The following is a 17,269-nucleotide window of genomic DNA, read 5'->3' on the forward strand; positions in this document are numbered from 1 at the left end:
CACTGCAAGGGACCTCATATCCTTGTTGACTTCAGCCTGCATCACATGGGCCGCTTCTATTTGAACGGATACGAGGGGCATAGTAGACCATGTTTTCTGTGTGGGGGTAGTTTCAGACCATTTTATGTTATCTCTTCGTATTCGGCTTTTTAGCGCTGTGCCACCGGACAAACGCGGAATCTTCATATGCATCGACCGTGTGATATAGTGGTTGCGATATATGGAGAAAATGAACAAAATGTCCAGCCTATTTTACCCGGGTTGGTCTGCAGATCTAGTTTTGTGCAGCTGCGTATAGCGATCCAATCGAGCGTGTCGGATCAGGTAGTATAATCATGTATAGTCAAATATGAATTCATGAAGTCAGAGTCATACGTAGAGTATAATGCAGGCAGTACTCATTGGAGCAATCTGCCCCACAGCCGTTCAGCGATTTGAATATAGCTTTGAGCGTATCTTGCTCATCAGTGTGAAAAATAGCGTACAAATGAGCTTGCCCCAATTTTCTTTCACAAAAGACAAGCTTAAAGTTATATTCTGGGGTTTCTGAGGTACACGTAGGGATGATGCTTGGAATTGAGAAGAGTATATTGAGCGCTGATTCGTAATCTTTTCTTTTTAACAGACAAGAAAATATGAAGTAATGGCTTTGAATAAATCCTCCCTAAGAAAATTCGAGAATGGAGGCAGAAAACCTATATTATCTCTAACTTTATAACTAGGTTTCTAATTATTTGTAGCTCGGGCACATGCGGCGACATGACGGTGTCGGTCAAGTTGCCCGTTGCAAGTGTGGGTTTGATCAAGCTTTGTGCAATAGATATAACCAATCGTGTCACAAGCCAGTAAGCCTATGGTAGCACCCGCATTGACTGAGCTCCATGGCGTTGTTTGAACATAATTACACAAATCGCCAAAGACACTCACGTTAGGGAGCGAGGTTGGTATCGCTGCATTTGTAGCGTCGAGATGAGTTACCGGCGCGGTGCATACGTCAATAGAGCCCGGATCGGGATCGAGATAGGTATATGCATAATAGTTATTCCACAAATGGCGACTTGGGCAACCTACAGAGAAGCATTCAACCTCAACGTAAATGTTGACTTGAGAAGTTGTCACTTGTATCACTGAAAAAGTAGAAGGCCTTGGGGTTGGTGGTGTTGTAATAGTAGGATTGGGCCCCCCGTTGGTCAATCCCCTCATTATTCCAGCAACCCATGCACCTTGGGCTGCCGCAAAGGGACCAAGAGCTGCGCCAGTAGGACCTGGGAAACCTTTCCAAGCCTCCCAATCTTCGATCGACAGAGGTGTCGCCTCAGGGCCTCCATTGGTTGTGGTTGTTGCTGTATTGGTCGCGGAGCACTGGACCACTGGAGAACAAGTAGTGGAGGTACAGCTGCTTGGGTTGCAAAGAGTTAAACATGATGTAGCAGTGACAGTTTTGCATGATTTGGATGGGTCATCTGGGCCGCCACCTCCACCTCCGCCTCCACCAGCCCCATTGTCACCTCCTATAGGAGGACAACCAAGGCACCACGGAGGGGGGCAAAGCAAGCAAGTTGGGCCCCAACCAAAGAGACACCAGAGAAAGCACGGAGATCCGCAACCAGCTGTACAAGAAGGCCCTGGAGGACCATCTGTCCAGGTGGTCGGTGTTGTGTTAAGGTCGGTGTCGCCGCCCGATGTTGTTGTAGGTGGGTATGGTGTCAAATAGATTGTCGTTGTGGTCACAGAAGGGTCAGTGATAACAGATGTTCTCGGTGTATTTGTAAGAGTACTAGGTGGCGTTTTTGTCCGCGTAATGACGATGGGAGTTTGATCTATGCTACTAGTCATTTCAATTGTATAGGGACCGACTGCATATGACGGTATTGTCACTGCCCAAACATTGATCTTGTTGGTTGTCACTACGCATATCTGCATCAGTATCTAGTCATAATATACATACACGAGAATGACTAGGGAATAATTACCAGGTTTCGGTGTAATTGTACTCGTCAAATATATGACTGTTTGATCAGTAGTAGTAAAGATTGTCCCGTCCGCGGTTGTAGTTCCTGTAGTGTAAAAAGTGTCTGAAAAGGTCACAGTCGTTGGCGGTATGAAAATGGTCGTCGTGGTTGAAAGGGTTTTTGGTGGAAGGATGAGCGTGCAGGGAGCCTTGCAGGTAACTGTCGGATTCTGGCTTGACCACACTTTGGGATCAATGAAGACATTTCCAGAACCGCCAGAGCCATCCGATGGTTGACCAATACTAGACCCAAGGAGGGCCAGAGGCAGCCATACGCTAATCTCAGTCGTATAGCTACTGTTCTTGTTGTTAGTATCTGCTTTTGACTTCTATCTTCTAAGAAAGATTTCTGTAGACTTACTTCTTATTTGTATCATTGCTGCGGAGAGGAGGAATTCCTCTGCAATCAAAGTTAGCAACCTAAGACCATGGACTCTGAGTGATATCGATTGGGAGACGGATTTACTTACCCAAGAGGGCTAACAATTTCGACAGCACCTTTAGTGAATATATTATATATCCAGAGGCCTTGAGAGTATGAGGTTTGAAACAGTCTTTGTTGACACCTCTCAAAAGGGTTGCAGTCCAACTTGTAGTTTTGGAAAAAGCTATAGAGACCTGCACTGTAAATAAAGATATCCGTCGAATTCAAGATTCGCAACGCCCATGCCTCTGCACAGAATGAAAGAGGTTGACAATCTGCAAACGTAGGATCGTCTTTAAAAAATGATACTCCACTGGCTGATTTTGGGTCTGTAACAAATGGTGCTGGTGATCCGGGCACAGCCTGATAATAGGGAGTCTCAGTTTGGATATGGCCCAAGTAAATGTTTTTTGCACCTAACAGCTGATACTGATACAGGACATTATGCTCCGAGGCAGTACCGTAGAGCCATGTTGGGCCTTGAGATTCTATAAGGATGCCACGAGCACTGAAGATACTGATTTGAGTCGCTGAAGTGTCTTTGCCGGTCACTGGCGTATCCAAGTCGTGGTCGGCGGTCTGATACATTTTGTTAGTAGATTTCTCTAATTAAATATAATATTGCTTAGTTTGCATTGATAGATATTTTCGGAACATACCCATGCCCAGATGTTCTCAAAATAGCCAGACGATCCTGGCTGTAGGTGAAGCAACATAGAAGCCGCTTTACATTCATTATAAACACTTCCTTTGGGACATTCTGCCATCCGAAGGTCGCTACCATAAGCACCGCCCACTCGAAAATGAGAGTCCCACATAGCAGCTATGAATTCGAAATTTGGGTTAGCATCAAACCGGACGATGTGATTTTCTATGGGTATCGAGTCTCACCTGACCCTTGTGTGCTTTCGTGAACCCACCACTCCATCAGAATAGCTCCTGCTGTTGCGCCCTTAACAGTAAAAAGCATATCCGAGATTTCAATGACTCCACTATCACCAGGAGTTCCAACTCTGCATATCGTGTAAGCGGAAGAAGTTTTAACCACGGGAGAAGTTAGAAACTTACTGCACCACGACCTTGGGATTATTCTCATCTCCAAAATACGAACCAGTAGCCCTGATTTGCGACCACGCTGCTCCGACCATTCTGGTACCAACAGGCACGAAGACAGTACCGCTAACCTGGTAAATACCTGCAGGGAAGAAAACCACTTTCCCACCAGCACCGGCTAGTAACCTATTAATGGCCAAAGTTTGGTCTCCTGTACCATCATTCTTAACGCCATTGTTTGTTGCAACTAGAAAATCGCTGGCACCTAAATTTCCGTATTGTGGCTTGGTTCGCGTGAACCATTTCCCTCTTGAGTCGAGGAGAACTGCTGGTTTCGATGGCGCTGGGTCAACCAGTCCGGTAACTACGGTCCCTTTGCCATTTGTACTGGTATATCTGCGACCAGATGCCCATGATCTTATAGAAATGGGAGCTCCGCTCGGTGATCCTAAGCATTGCAAGTCAGGTAATCAGGTCTTATCCACGAGATTTACTGAGAATTCAGATGCTTACCGGCCAGGATGGTTTCACCATTTGAGCCATAAATTATGTCTCTTGTGCTACGGTCAACTAGCAAGTTGTCAAGAACAATCTGTGGAGCCACTCCGCCTGAACGAGTGACAATAGGCTTCTCCACGTTCGAAAAGTACGAGTCTACAACACCAAAATTATTAGTTTGAGATTAGCTGAATATTGAGTAAAGACCAAGGAGCGTACCGATCACTGCAATTGAACCAATGCCTTGATTTTCGGCACCACCAAAATCGGAACAATTTATTCCTACTTTGCTAGACTTCACAACTATATTCTGCCAGTTGAAGCCCCAATCCCAAACCATCGAAATCGCTGTCAAGCATTGATTGAACGTAAGGTCTCTGGCTGTAAACTGCTGAGAACCTGCTCTGAATCCGATATTTCCACCATTGAAAGTCAGGTTCCCCACAAAGCCGCCTGAGCCATTTTCCATAAAAATACCCACATGCTTCGTAGATCCTTCTGACGTAGAAACAGGCATGTTGAAAACGATATTCTGCAGTGAGGTTGCTTGGGCTACTTGCCAGTGGATGCCTTTGAACCAAAATTGTCAGCAGGGTAAAAACGTCTCTGACGCAACTTTGTGAACTATATTGTAGAGTTTAAGTGCTTACCTGTTGGAAAATAAGTCTGGTCCCCTTGCGTATTATTGCTAGGCATAAGCGTGAGATCCATAACGAAATTCCTAATTTGTCGGTAGAATTGATTTTGGTTTATATACCACTCGTCGCCATTGCCGCCAGGAATATACGGATCATTATCAATTAAGGCAATTCCCGAAAAGTTTCTAAATCCTTTAATTGTAGGTGGGCTTGTAACATCTCCGATAAACTGCGTATAATAGTATCTGGGATAGTAAGATTAGGTCTGCTTTGTGCTATTCCACATATTCGAACTTAAGAGCTTCGGCCAAGAGGGAAAAGTCATTGAAAACTCACTGTATAATAGGTGCGCTAACCATATAGACACCCGGAGGAAAATATATCATAGCACCTAGGACAGTAGTAGATCCACACTTTTGGCCACAACGACTACCATCAACTATCGCTTTATTTATGGCAACTGTGTCATCACTTATGCCGTTTCCTTTTGCACCATAATCCTGCACGTTGCGGAAGAATTTATATCCACTTGGTGCAAGTGGCATCTATCCAAGTTAGCTTAGCTACCAGAAGCGGATCAGCTGCTAATAAATCTTACATTTCCCTGTGGAACATTGGCCAACCAGTATGAAGTAGTCGCCCTTCGTTCCAGATGCCCCTCCTCCGTTCCATTTGTTGGTAGCGTATTATACTCATCAACAGGATCGATTTCGGGAGGAAAGCTACCCAGAAGAGCTCTTGGGTTCTTGACTTTTCGAATGAATGTCAGGTTTTGCCAGGAGACGGCTGGCCCATTCAAAAGGGATTTGTCTGGTGCCGCATGGTGGGTATTTCGTTCGTTATCCACCATGTAAGGCGGAGGCGGCTGAGCGTTTATGATAATCAGTATGATGTACAGATTTATAACAACATTGACGATCTCTCTACCTGAGGGTTCCCAATAGGCAATGGCAAGTCCGACTGAGCCAAGCTGGCAACAGAGAAAATGCATAAAAAGAGCAACAACGAAGTCTGCCACATAGTAGAATTGCCCGTCATGTGGGCGCCTTAGCTACGGGCTATAGCTGAGACTTAAAATTCAGTATGTTGGCTTTTTAATATGTTCTTTTGACCTCTCTTTTTTTTTACTAGAATGAGAGTGATATGAGCGCTGTTAGGATCGGTTGCTTCGCTGGAGGCAGGTGGGATGTTTCTTGCGTTATAAACACAACAGTATTAAAATCCCCATCTTAGCTATCGGTTGCGCACATCGATGTACATCTTTCCTGTCCCTTTGTCTGGGAATTAACAAGATGGACTTTCAAATCCTAGTGCCGTCAGTTAGCCATTCCAAGGAATTTGATTCGATAAGCATTCAAGAGAACAACTCGAGGCGAGGGTCATCATGCATCCGTGCCTGCTCATCGCAACTACGAGTACGGGCCGGTTCCTATTTGCCTTGAGTCAAAGGTTTGAATTGAGGAATTCTTCGTTCTTGCGGCCGTTGGGGGCCGGGTTATGTCCGTGGTACCTATACCTTGGCTTCGTATATGCATGCAAGCATAGCTTATTCTTCACAAGAAACCCACCCTTGTAAATCTCGCCGTATGTTTGCATGGTGGCGATCGCGACTCATAGATAAACTACTCGCCACTCAGCCTAAAAAGCTTAAAAGAAGATATCGTATTAATAGGAGACTTGTCTCGTAACTGTGCCGCGCGTATGCAGTTGACAAGGGCTTGTCTGTAAACAAAAATCACAACGGTGCTACAGCTTAAAAGAGTTGTTCGTTAACTATTGCAAAGAACAAGGATTTGAACCCACTTTAAATTTGTACTATGGTGTGCCTACGTGCTACCTGACAAAATTCAGAATCAAACTCTTAACATTTTTATTGATGATAGTAAAAAATAAAGCTACTATAAGCTTAATTAAATATTTAAGCTTTTTCATTTTTAACAACTTTTACTTTAATACTACTATATACTTAGTATATTCCGAGTCGAGTTTTAGGGGTCTCCTACGAAGCACCATCTAAAGACTGCCCACCATTTCAACTTGAAAAAATAATGTTAACAAAAAAAATAAAAACAAAACAAAAGTAAAAATACAAGTATAGCTTCTTTTTAATATTTAAATATAAAGATAAAGAGTTATTTAATATTTGAAAAATATTAATTTGATACATAGTGGTATTGATAATTAATTTAAAGTGGAAATCAAGACAGTTGTTGGATTTCGAACATTGTAAGTAAATAGTGTGTTGAATTAATCTATGATAACCCCATAGTAGCTAGTATGTAGCTGGCCTGGTAGCCTTTAATATATTAGCTTAAATGGGAAACAGGACTGGGCTGAGGGACCATGATAAGAGGACAGGGGTGCTTGCTCCTTGGATACCTTTTTGTGATTAAATTCTGTGATATCGTGATTGTCATAGAATTCCCGTATAATATAATATGTAATACAGCTACCCACTTACCTTGAAACACGCCGGCACTGACGAAAATGTCACAAAAGCAACCATGATCGATTTGTTGATTGTCTTGTTTATTCTAACGCATGCGCGCAGCACATAATAAAAAGAAAAAAATCGCACGGAATCCTTTTCCTTGTATACACCGCAGAGACTGTAGCTTTGTTGATGTATCTCGTTTTGTGAGCCAGGATTTTTCTAACCATATAGAGGGGCAAGAACCTTGTTTCTCTTGCTGCCACCAGCTGCTAGCTTTTGAACCCTCGTAAGCGAAGGAACCGGTAAGTTTTCTTCAGTTGGACCGGATAGAAAGATTACTTTCCGTATAAAATTATCTCCATTACGGAAGCAAGAACATGGTTTCGTGGGGGTAGGTGTTTAATTAGCTAGTGAGTGGTTCCAAAGGAGGTACAGCATAAGAGTACTATGCCTTATAAACCCAAATTTCGCAGCTTATTATCAGAGGGAAAGACTCATTCATGCTCACAACAGTCTGCCGTTTTCCTTATAATTATTTACCTAGACCTCTCAAAACTTTCAGCTTAATAGCTTTCAGTAACTACTTTTGTGAGGATTACTTGATCAGAAAGCCTTTACCCCGGGTTCGGGGCCAAACACACTATGTGGGGTGTCAAGAAGCTCGCATGCAGAGCTGTTCTATTGCTCCCATTTCTCCTAAAACCATCTTTCCAAGCTGGTCTTACCACCAGTTTTCAAGTGGTTACTCAAGGCCCAGGAGCCTGCAGTCCTGCTGACATTCAAGTGTTGGAAGGGTTCTACACTGACGCTGTTGCCCTTGTTAGAGCAGGACTGAACCTATACGACCTCTATAGAACTGGCTCGGCTGGCACTTTCTCCCAAGATATTAGCTTCCGAAACGGGGTATTGTTCTTTGGACTTAATGGGAATGGCGCACAAAATGTTCCTGCAGATGACGTGAGATGGTCAAGAGTACGTAGTAAGTACCACTTGGTGAACATTCATAAAATTCAAGGCAATACACAAATCAAGACGTTTCTTACTCGCCTTTGCCAATACAGATATACTCTTTAGAACACAAAGGCTATTAGCAGGAGACAACGTCCTCAATGTCAACTACAAGCCATTATTGTACTGTAACGGCTGGTGGTTACAACGGATACCAGATAATTCATATAAGCTCGTAGAAGGGCGTCCTTCAGCAACCAACCCAAACGCAGGCCAGTTTCAAACACCCTATATCACTGTTGCTAATGCCTATCGAGGCCATTTGTACGACAATGCCGGTGTACGAAATTCCAGAGAAGTGTGGTGGAACACAATCAGTAGAAAATATCATGTCCAAAGTCCCATGGATCCGACAACCCTTGGGATGGCATGGGATGGCGACGGTGACGCAGACTTAACGCCAAGAATCGCACTCGTCGGTCGAACCCTCACTGCGTATCGCGGAAGACTGGTAACGTCACGCGGGAGTGTTATCCGTGGGAGCGGGCTCAACCTCTACTATACCGGTGCTGCTTGTCTTGTACACGAGATTATTCATCTCACAGCACAGAACCAAGACAATGATGATTTATGTAGGTGGCATACCTCTGAGATTCTTCACTGATATTTTCAGTTCTCTAATACCAAAATTTTAATGCAGATGGGTACGGAGATATTACCCAGGCGAATCATTTCTTACTTGACCGCATTCTGGGGGGGACAGCGACCAATGCCCAGCTCCAACTGTTCGACAGGTTGCAGTACACAGCTGATGCATATGCGTGGTACTGTTTATCTGCTTACTTGTCAAGCATCAGTGAAGTATCGCTTGACTTTTCTACTGGTTCCGGCCTCAACGCCCTAGACATCGCGAACTTGCCCTAGAGTACGGTGGAACTCTTGATAGTGAAGATGTAAAGTTGATTTAGAGAAGGTCTAGCCATGTAACCTAATTATCACGATGCGGAAAGCACCTACATTAGCATTGCAACCATCTATAAATCTACACTGCTTATCTTCCCACTTTTAATCGCTATGGTAAGCAAGTATGTAGAGGATAAGCAACAGTCTTGGCTCAAAAAATTAAAAAATAACTAGAAAAAGATGATAGTCAAACGCTATATACCCAAACTTTTGTAGAAAAGCCTCAGTCTCGTCTTCCTCCGGAAGTTTTTATAGTCATATATTGAATTGAATGGTCAGCCATGATTTTCCATCAAGTCTAGTCCGAGACCCAGTCCGAGGTCCTTCTGAATATGCTTGGTTCGCACTCCCCAACGCTTTGTTGCATTTTGTGCGGAATACCCATGTAAATGTGTTGCAGTGGTTAACACCTGTCCACAACTGGCCACCACCGCGCAGCTTCCCTCGCGCTAGCTCGAAGAACGGGCTCGGTATCACCAATTCTCTCACGACACCGTTCCCCTCCCCACAATCTCACAGCAGAAGGCAAGAGACATCTTCACAAGTATTCGATATGGCAGAACCTACTAAGATCTGCCCTTATTCTCTGCCCGGTATGTTCTCCACCGTATCAACAATCCCAAGACCTCTCGGCACGAGCAGCCGCTAACGTTACCATTCCACTACTCTAGACCTCAAAAACACATCTGATGATGCTGTCGCGGCTGTATGTATTCTATAATCACACCATCAGTCATATGGAAAATACTAAAACCTAAGTCATAGTACCTAAAAACCAAATCATTCGCTCAATCCCACACTCTCACCGATGTCCGTCTATCCCTCTCTACCGCCGCGTGCCTTATCGCCGGCGCAACTTTCTACTTAGACTACACCCAAGGCTTCGAAAAGACCAAAACATTTACCTTATACGCTTGCATTGCTTACTTCACCCTCAATACCGCTCTAACAATCTGGCTCTACTTTTTCGAATCCTCGACAATCTACGTGGGAAGACATAAAACTGCACCAGTGTCTTTGACCATCAGCTCAAAGGTTGCGAAGCATGATCCGACTTATAGATTGAAGATTTTGCAGACCCAGGTGATCGATGGGAAGAACATCTTGAGAATTAGGGATGTTGAGGGTCCGTTTATGAATTGGATTGATGATAAGGGATTTTTTGTTAAGAAGCCCTTTGAGAGCTGGCTAGGTGCTTCAGTACCTTGGATTTTGGAGAATGAAGATGTACCGAAAGAGCTAGATAGTGGAGTTGTAACGGCTAGTGGGAGAAAAGTTCAAGAAGAGATGACGGGTGTTGAGGTGGGAAGTGGGAAGGGAAGCGTTAGGAGGAAGGGGAAGAAGGTGTGATTTAAGATGTAATACCTGAGCCTTGAGGGACAGAGTGTCACGATACTAGTAGTATTCATAATATTATCATTCTGATGGAATCAAAAGCATTTTTTTCTTCATTAACACCAGTTGTTTTGTTCTACCCACACCATTTCATTTTAAAATTATTGTGACGACTGTACCATTAAAATATGGTACGAACGTAGAAGCAGGCTTTATTACTTGAGAGCATCCCTATTGTCATTCATCAATTCTATCTCCAATATGTCCAGCTTCACCTCAACTATTTTATACTCTCGCCAATATCCGATCCACAATCCCATCCAATACAAACTCATGTTGTACCATAACCTCCAAATTTTCCGCCTCGGCCAAATACATCTTTGCAGGATCTTGCCCTGGTCCGAAAAGTTGTTGGGTATTCGCTTGTGGATTCATCTGCTGAACTTGAGCCATAGTTTGATCGGCCGCTGAACAAAAAGTTAGCACCCGCCCACTGCTATTGAAAACGAAACAGAGTAGACACCAAACATACCATTATCGTTCCCCAGAATAAATGTAAACACTGGTCTCAATCCGAACAAGCACAAGAAGTACCAAGAAAGAGAAGACACCCATCTAACATCCATATCCCTAGTCATAACCCCACTCTGGAGCATAGACTTGAATCGAATCGTCAATGGGAAAGGAAGTTTCACTATTACGGGCCGAATATTAGTCCTTGGATATCCAGAAACACCTGTCCAACTCCATATCGGGTGAAAGTGTACACGTACTGATAACGAATCCACTGAAAAAAGCGTTGATCCACCCCATAATAACCGTCTGTGGCACAATCATCATCATATTCCCCTTCATCATATTCATCATTGTCTCCATCCCGTTAGGATCGGACATGGGATTCGCTGGGGGTTTATTTGAGGCATCGGGGTCCTTTAGGAAAGTGCCGGATTGGAACGCTTGGACTAGGTAGTTTTTACGAGAGGTGAATGAGGAAAGTGGGATCTGATTCGCGTTTGTGCGAAGGTTCAAGCCGTGAAGATAATTTTTCCTATAGAGAATTCTTCATTAGGAAATGAACTTGAGCTTGTTGACATGTCATATGAACATACTGTTCGCGGATTGCCTTGGCTTCGAGGGGCTTGGGGGCAGATTGCAGGAGTAAGGTGGCATAATGGCGGAGAACACCGGTCAAGATCTATATAGTAGCAATTAGCAAATTTAACGACGTGTAAAGAGTTTGCGGCATGTGTTATATACCATAACAATCGTGATCGGGAACAAAATCCAATAGCTACAATGTTCAAGACACAGTTCGTTAATTCGGAAATTAGAGTAGTAAGCCCGGACGCGAGATAGACATACAATAATGCCGGATCCCGGAGGATCTGTTGGCCAACTACCTGCGCCATGGTGGGAGGTAGTGGTATCGGTAGATGCGGGGTTAGAAGGGAAGGAGATTAGGTCGGAGACGGTGTGGAGGTTGTAGCATGAAGACGTTTGGGGAGGCTCGTCGTTCTGAAGCTTCGTGTGACGTTGGCCATAAACGGAAGCAAGCGATTGGACGACACGCAACACATAATAATCCAACAGGGGTTCTTGTCGCCGTCGACATTTCTACTTTTAGCGGAGCCTTGAAAACACCAAATATTGCAAATACTTATCCACAGCGTTTTATAACCCCTTATAAACACTCGGAGAAGTTCTTCACGCTACATAGGACCTTCTTTCCTCTTTTTGAGAGAGAGCAACTCACTGAATTCTTGATGACAACTATGGCTGTGACTTCAATATACCCAACGAAACTCCAGTGTGTTCGTTCCTTGAATCAATAGCAAACCATGCGCACTTGAAAACGGCATCTCATCCTTAAGTGGCCTTTATGGTTTCTTATATTGAAACCTTGGAGAACTTTCAGAAAATCAAATGCATTTTCTCACTTCTGAAGGGGAAACCAATACCGAATCCGGCCTGATTTATATAAAACATCCCTCCATTTACACTCATTGAGCCTGCGGGGTAGACTTATTTACAACTACAGTTCCATAGTACAGCGTATATCCAACCAACAGCCGGAACAACTCGGAGGTGGCTAGACAGTGTTTTGCCACACCTCAATTGTCAGCTTTGACCTCCTAATTATGGAGCCCTTGGCGCACGGGATAGCGCATTCGGGGTATACATGTGTACATATTATTGATCCTAATCCATACTAGAGTACCCGACCCAAGGGTAATATATGCTATCCACAATACAATGTATACTTTCCCCTCATTTCATTGCGTGCATAAATTGAGCAGGATCCAGAACTAGATAGTATGAAAAACCCTACAAATACTCTGGATAACTATATACTCATGGAAGAATATTAAATAAGTCAAGACTGGTTCTTACTTATACGTACTTCTATTTTGTGTCGATAAGCTAATTGACCATATTGTCCTAGCAGAGAATTTGATTTGGTAACGCTCCTTTTTGTATTATATTAAAACTTACAATGGAAAGAGAGGAAGATGACAAAATCAAATCTCTTAAAAGAACTTTCACCGACAAAAGTTGGGAAGTCGTCGAATTAACTAATACGCTATCCACCTCGAGAATATCCCAAGATGCCCTAATACTTGGAAGCGACACAGACGAAGCTGATGACACCAGCACAAACTATTCTTGGGATGTAATCGGTTCTAGGGGAATCAGCCGATCGGCTACTATACTCACGGACTATTCATCTAACTCGAACGCTTCCGGTGGACTTACGAATTTCTATGGCCGTGGTAACTTCAGCAGTTCAGCTGCTGTCGAAAGCCACACAGGTTCCTACGACATCATCGACTTCCTCGCAGTCGCTCAACATCGCCGTCTCCAGGTCCTGCCTTTCAGATGGAACCCTGCAAGCGAGGTTGGCCTCGGGGGTACCGCGAAAATAACACAGGCAGCTACAATTTCCATCGCATACCATAATGGCATTAAACAGGACATAAAATATGTCGCTAAAAGATTTCAGGCCGAGGGCGCAATGTACCAGGACAAAAATAGCGCGTACCAAGGACTTCTATCAGAGGCTTATATTCTCGGCCATCCAGTCGTGCGACGTCATCCAAATATTAATAGCGTAGAAGGAATCGCCTTTGATGTGATATTCGACGAAGTATGGCCGGTATTGATCTTTAAAATGACAGAGCATGGGGATCTTAGACAGTTTATGCAAACTGTTGAAGGAAAGAATCTTTCATTTGACCAGCGGGTGGAACTTTGTTGGGAAATTGGCCATGCTATCAGCTTGATGCATTCTTGGTGTTAGTATCCATGAACTATTATCCAAACTAATCGCGCTAGGCTATTGGATCTAACACAGCTATAGATTGCATCCACGGTGACTTAAAACCAGAAAACGTTCTCATCTTCCAAGACGAGAACAAGAAATTCTCGGCTAAAGTCACCGACTTCGGTTTCTCTTCCATCTTCGTTCAAGACGACGAAACCCTCGAGATAACGCTCCCTCACTCTTGGCCCTGGACGGCCCCAGAGGTCGAAGTTAATCCTCGGGTAACCTTCGAACAAGCCAAATCAGCGGACACTTTCTCCTATGGACTCATCTGCGTGTGGCTTCTTTGCTATGACATTTTGCCGGCAAAAGGATCTGAGAAACCCGGTCCCAACATGATATCCTTTGCTAGTTTGAAAGAAGATCCTGACCTTATTCGAAAAGCTACAGACTTGGTCAGAATATACGTGAAGGATAATTCGTCTAAATCACTTGCCATTGTCTCGTTATTCGACTTAACGCTAGGGCACGATCGCAGCAAGAGAGATCTAAAGACGCCCCTCAACAATTTAGGACTACCATTTGGTTTCAAGAGGTATCAATCTCCCTGATTCTAAACCGATCATGCATGCCATAGCTCAAATGAGTATTTCTAACATTGCTGTAGAGTAACCCAAGCCTTGCACCAAGAATATGGCGAATCCTCAGTTTTAGTTACCAATGCTAAGTTTAAAGTAAGTACCCCAAGAGAAATTTCCAGATCCTTCTATCGAGAAGATTATGGCTAATCAGTACTAGTTGGTAAACATGCTCTCACAGTTCCGCCTCTGCGGCGAGGAGGTTCGAAAATCTATCTTTGAACATCTAGAGCGCCGTGCAGAAACGGAACTCAACATGGAACCTATGCAAAGCGCAGCTTACGACCTCGCTCTATCCTACTACATCGGCTTTGGAACGAGTATTGACAAAACAAAGTCGGCTTTTTGGCTCGAAAAATCCAATGGGTCACAAGAATCACTAGATGATATCGTTTCAATGATGGTCGCCGATACCTTATCTCTCTACTACGCTGCAAACGAGAAAACTCATTACAACGCTTACTTGAAATCCCAAGGTCATCCCGGCTCAATCCCCGCCTCATTAATCCGTTCAACATTCTCCCATGAGAAATCATCGGACGATGACGATGACGAACTGGGGTTAAGGGGCACTGGTGAATTGATAGTCTATATGGAAAGTCTTCGCTACCAACTTTTCAAAATGATCGGTTTTATATATGACGGCCCGGATATATGGAAAGCTCCAATGTGGATGAACGGGATGCACGGAATCCAGATGGGTTTCCACGGCAAATATAAGAATAAACCTTTGACCATCGGCGAGCCACTAAAAATTACAATCACGCCGGACAATCCCAAAAGGACAAAAGATCATATCGACGCTGTTACGAGGAGTCTGGAGACCAAAACCGCAATCCTGGGATTAGAGCACGAAGATACGCTTCGAGAACTTGTTACGTTATGCCACCTATACTCCGAGTGCAAGCGTTGGGATGATGCAGAGGCGCTGCTCATTAGTACCGTGTGCACGCAGCGAGATATTCTAGGTTCCGATAACCCAGTTACGCTCAGGAGCATGGAGCGTCTTGCCGAAGTCTTAATCGAAAAGGCTTGCTGGAAAGAAGCCCAAGACATAGTTTTCAAGATTGTGGACATTAGATTGGCGATATCACGTCCGCAACTCGAGCATAACCAACACACTTTAGAGATTATCATGGATTTGATTAAAGGATATTCATCCAATGGAATGGAAGAGGCAGTAGAACCGCTATGGAATAAACTAATCCAAATTTTCAGGGCCGTGGCAGCAGGAGGTGGGAAGATTGAACTCGTTTTGTTGGGTCTGCTACAGCTCGCTCGAGAGTATATAAAAAACCAAAAATACGAAGGGGCAGAAAAACTACTCCGCGAACTACTGGAGAAAGCGGAAGAGTTTTACGGCAAAGAAACTGTATATGCCATGGAGATAAAACAGCTTCTAGCCGCAGCCTCCCTATTCCAATCAACAGAAAATCCGCACATGTTCAAGGAGGCTCACCGATTGCTCGTTGAAATCCGAACGTTTCTATCAACTACCGCAATCTCCAATTCATCCCCAAGAGATGAAAGGTTTGTACACAAAGTAGATATCAATGACCTCCGAGATAAAACTGAAATGCTCTGGTCTTTGGTCCAAGAAGGCCTGGATTCGAGCCCTAGCATCGACGCGGTTCAAAGAGCGGAAGAAGCCCTAGAAAATCTACCCGAGGATTCGCCGGACCGTACCGATGTTCTAGCCACGCTAGGAGAAGCACTTATAGCCCGGTTCAACCTACTCAACGACCCTGATGACCTTGACGCCGGAATTATGTGGGCGGAGCAAGCGTTACTCATCTTACCGGAAGAACATCCGAGAAGAGCCCAGCGACTGGCAGATCTAGGTTCCGCAATATGGCACAGATATATAGTTACCTCCTCTTTCTCTGATTTGGAAACCTCTATTCAGTACGCAGAAGAATCTGTGCTTCTAGCAGAAGATGGAGAAGAGGGAATTGCCGAAAGGTTACAAGTTTTGGTGGTACGGTTAGATATTAGATACGAAAAGACCGAAGATTTAGACGACCTGAACAAAGCGATCGTCTTCCTCGAACAGTTGACCTATTTGACCGAGCCAAACGACGACAAATACGCCTACTGGATAGATAAACTAGGCACCTTTTACAAACAAAAATGGAAATTCTTTAACGACATAAGTGATCTGGACGAAGCTATCAAAGCGCTTGAGAGACTTGAGCCTATTAAAGACACTATCAGAAGGGCAACCCTGGTCTCGATATTCAAAGACCTAGGAAATTTATACGGCGACAGATCGCAGATATTGCATACAGATCATGATCTCGACAAAGCCATAGCGAAATTCGAGGAATGTTTAGAAATTGCTCGGAGTACGGAACCAGATGAATTGGAGAGGATGGGATGTGGGTATGGAGCCATGGCGGCGGATGTGGCTCTATTTTATCTGATTCGATTTAGTCGGGGTAACGATATTGTGGACTTGACAAATGCAAAAGAAAGAATTGAGATAGCAGAAGCGCTGGTGCCCTTGGAAAGCAGAGAGCGAGAGAAAGTGGAAGGAACAAAAATAATAGTTATGCGGATTTGCGATAGGGTTGAGAGGGGAGAAGACTGGTCGCAAGGGGTCTTGTAACATAGATCTATGTGGAGGAGCCACTAACGAATCATTAAATATCTACCTCAGTACTGCAGTATTAATATATTTTCAGCAATATACCTACTTGATCCATAAATTTAAAGATAATATCTACCGCAGGCACCGGGGTACGTATACCAAATATGCAAATATCAATAAGGCTGGCTCGAGGCACAATATAAACCGATCCAACACACATCTTGTTGTATTCTGACAATAGTAGATTGACTGTCTTCATATAAAAAACAAATGACTTGGACATCCAGGTAAATAGAATGCCGGATCCCCTACTCTAAAACAGTTAGATCTGGGGTATATACAATTTTCCCACTAGCTAAATCTTCAAAAAATCTAAAACCCACGTCCCTTCAAGTCTATTCCAGACAGCGCGCTTGGGATCTTCACCATAACGCCATAACCATAACCCACGCCGAAAAAAAACTACAACAACAAT

General features: G+C 43.9%; 5 protein-coding genes across 5 annotated transcripts; 3 read left to right on the forward strand and 2 right to left on the reverse strand.

Annotated features, from left to right (window-relative positions):
- Window positions 1-726: 726 nt before the first annotated feature.
- AOL_s00078g300 (uncharacterized protein) lies at window positions 727-5,474 on the reverse strand (the record flags this gene model as incomplete). The annotated part of the gene is made up of 12 exons (XM_011123563.1): window positions 727-1,907; window positions 1,974-2,308; window positions 2,373-2,411; window positions 2,482-3,014; window positions 3,095-3,258; window positions 3,327-3,448; window positions 3,504-3,936; window positions 4,002-4,142; window positions 4,206-4,556; window positions 4,637-4,869; window positions 4,961-5,169; window positions 5,223-5,474. 12 exons carry the CDS (start codon window positions 5,472-5,474, stop codon window positions 727-729), a joined length of 3,993 nt encoding a protein of 1,330 aa, XP_011121865.1.
- Window positions 5,475-7,700: 2,226 nt separating this feature from the next.
- On the forward strand, window positions 7,701-8,930 carry AOL_s00078g301 (uncharacterized protein; the record flags this gene model as incomplete). Its single annotated transcript, XM_011123564.1, has 3 exons — window positions 7,701-8,037; window positions 8,120-8,638; window positions 8,707-8,930. The coding sequence occupies 3 exons, from the start codon at window positions 7,701-7,703 to the stop codon at window positions 8,928-8,930; spliced, it is 1,080 nt and encodes a 359-aa protein (XP_011121866.1).
- A 310-nt stretch (window positions 8,931-9,240) lies between these two features.
- On the forward strand, window positions 9,241-10,319 carry AOL_s00078g302 (uncharacterized protein; the record flags this gene model as incomplete). Its single annotated transcript, XM_011123565.1, has 3 exons — window positions 9,241-9,562; window positions 9,641-9,675; window positions 9,735-10,319. The coding sequence occupies 3 exons, from the start codon at window positions 9,241-9,243 to the stop codon at window positions 10,317-10,319; spliced, it is 942 nt and encodes a 313-aa protein (XP_011121867.1).
- A 270-nt stretch (window positions 10,320-10,589) lies between these two features.
- AOL_s00078g303 (uncharacterized protein) lies at window positions 10,590-11,713 on the reverse strand (the record flags this gene model as incomplete). The annotated part of the gene is made up of 6 exons (XM_011123566.1): window positions 10,590-10,771; window positions 10,837-10,998; window positions 11,078-11,352; window positions 11,414-11,499; window positions 11,562-11,595; window positions 11,667-11,713. The coding sequence occupies 6 exons, from the start codon at window positions 11,711-11,713 to the stop codon at window positions 10,590-10,592; spliced, it is 786 nt and encodes a 261-aa protein (XP_011121868.1).
- Window positions 11,714-12,798: 1,085 nt separating this feature from the next.
- AOL_s00078g304 (uncharacterized protein) lies at window positions 12,799-16,812 on the forward strand (the record flags this gene model as incomplete). Its single annotated transcript, XM_011123567.1, has 4 exons — window positions 12,799-13,597; window positions 13,663-14,161; window positions 14,234-14,300; window positions 14,365-16,812. 4 exons carry the CDS (start codon window positions 12,799-12,801, stop codon window positions 16,810-16,812), a joined length of 3,813 nt encoding a protein of 1,270 aa, XP_011121869.1.
- Window positions 16,813-17,269: the final 457 nt, after the last annotated feature.

The sequence above is a fragment of the Orbilia oligospora genome, assembly GCF_000225545.1.
Source record: "Orbilia oligospora ATCC 24927 unplaced genomic scaffold scaffold00078, whole genome shotgun sequence".
Taxonomy (NCBI): Eukaryota; Fungi; Ascomycota; class Orbiliomycetes; order Orbiliales; family Orbiliaceae; genus Orbilia; species Orbilia oligospora.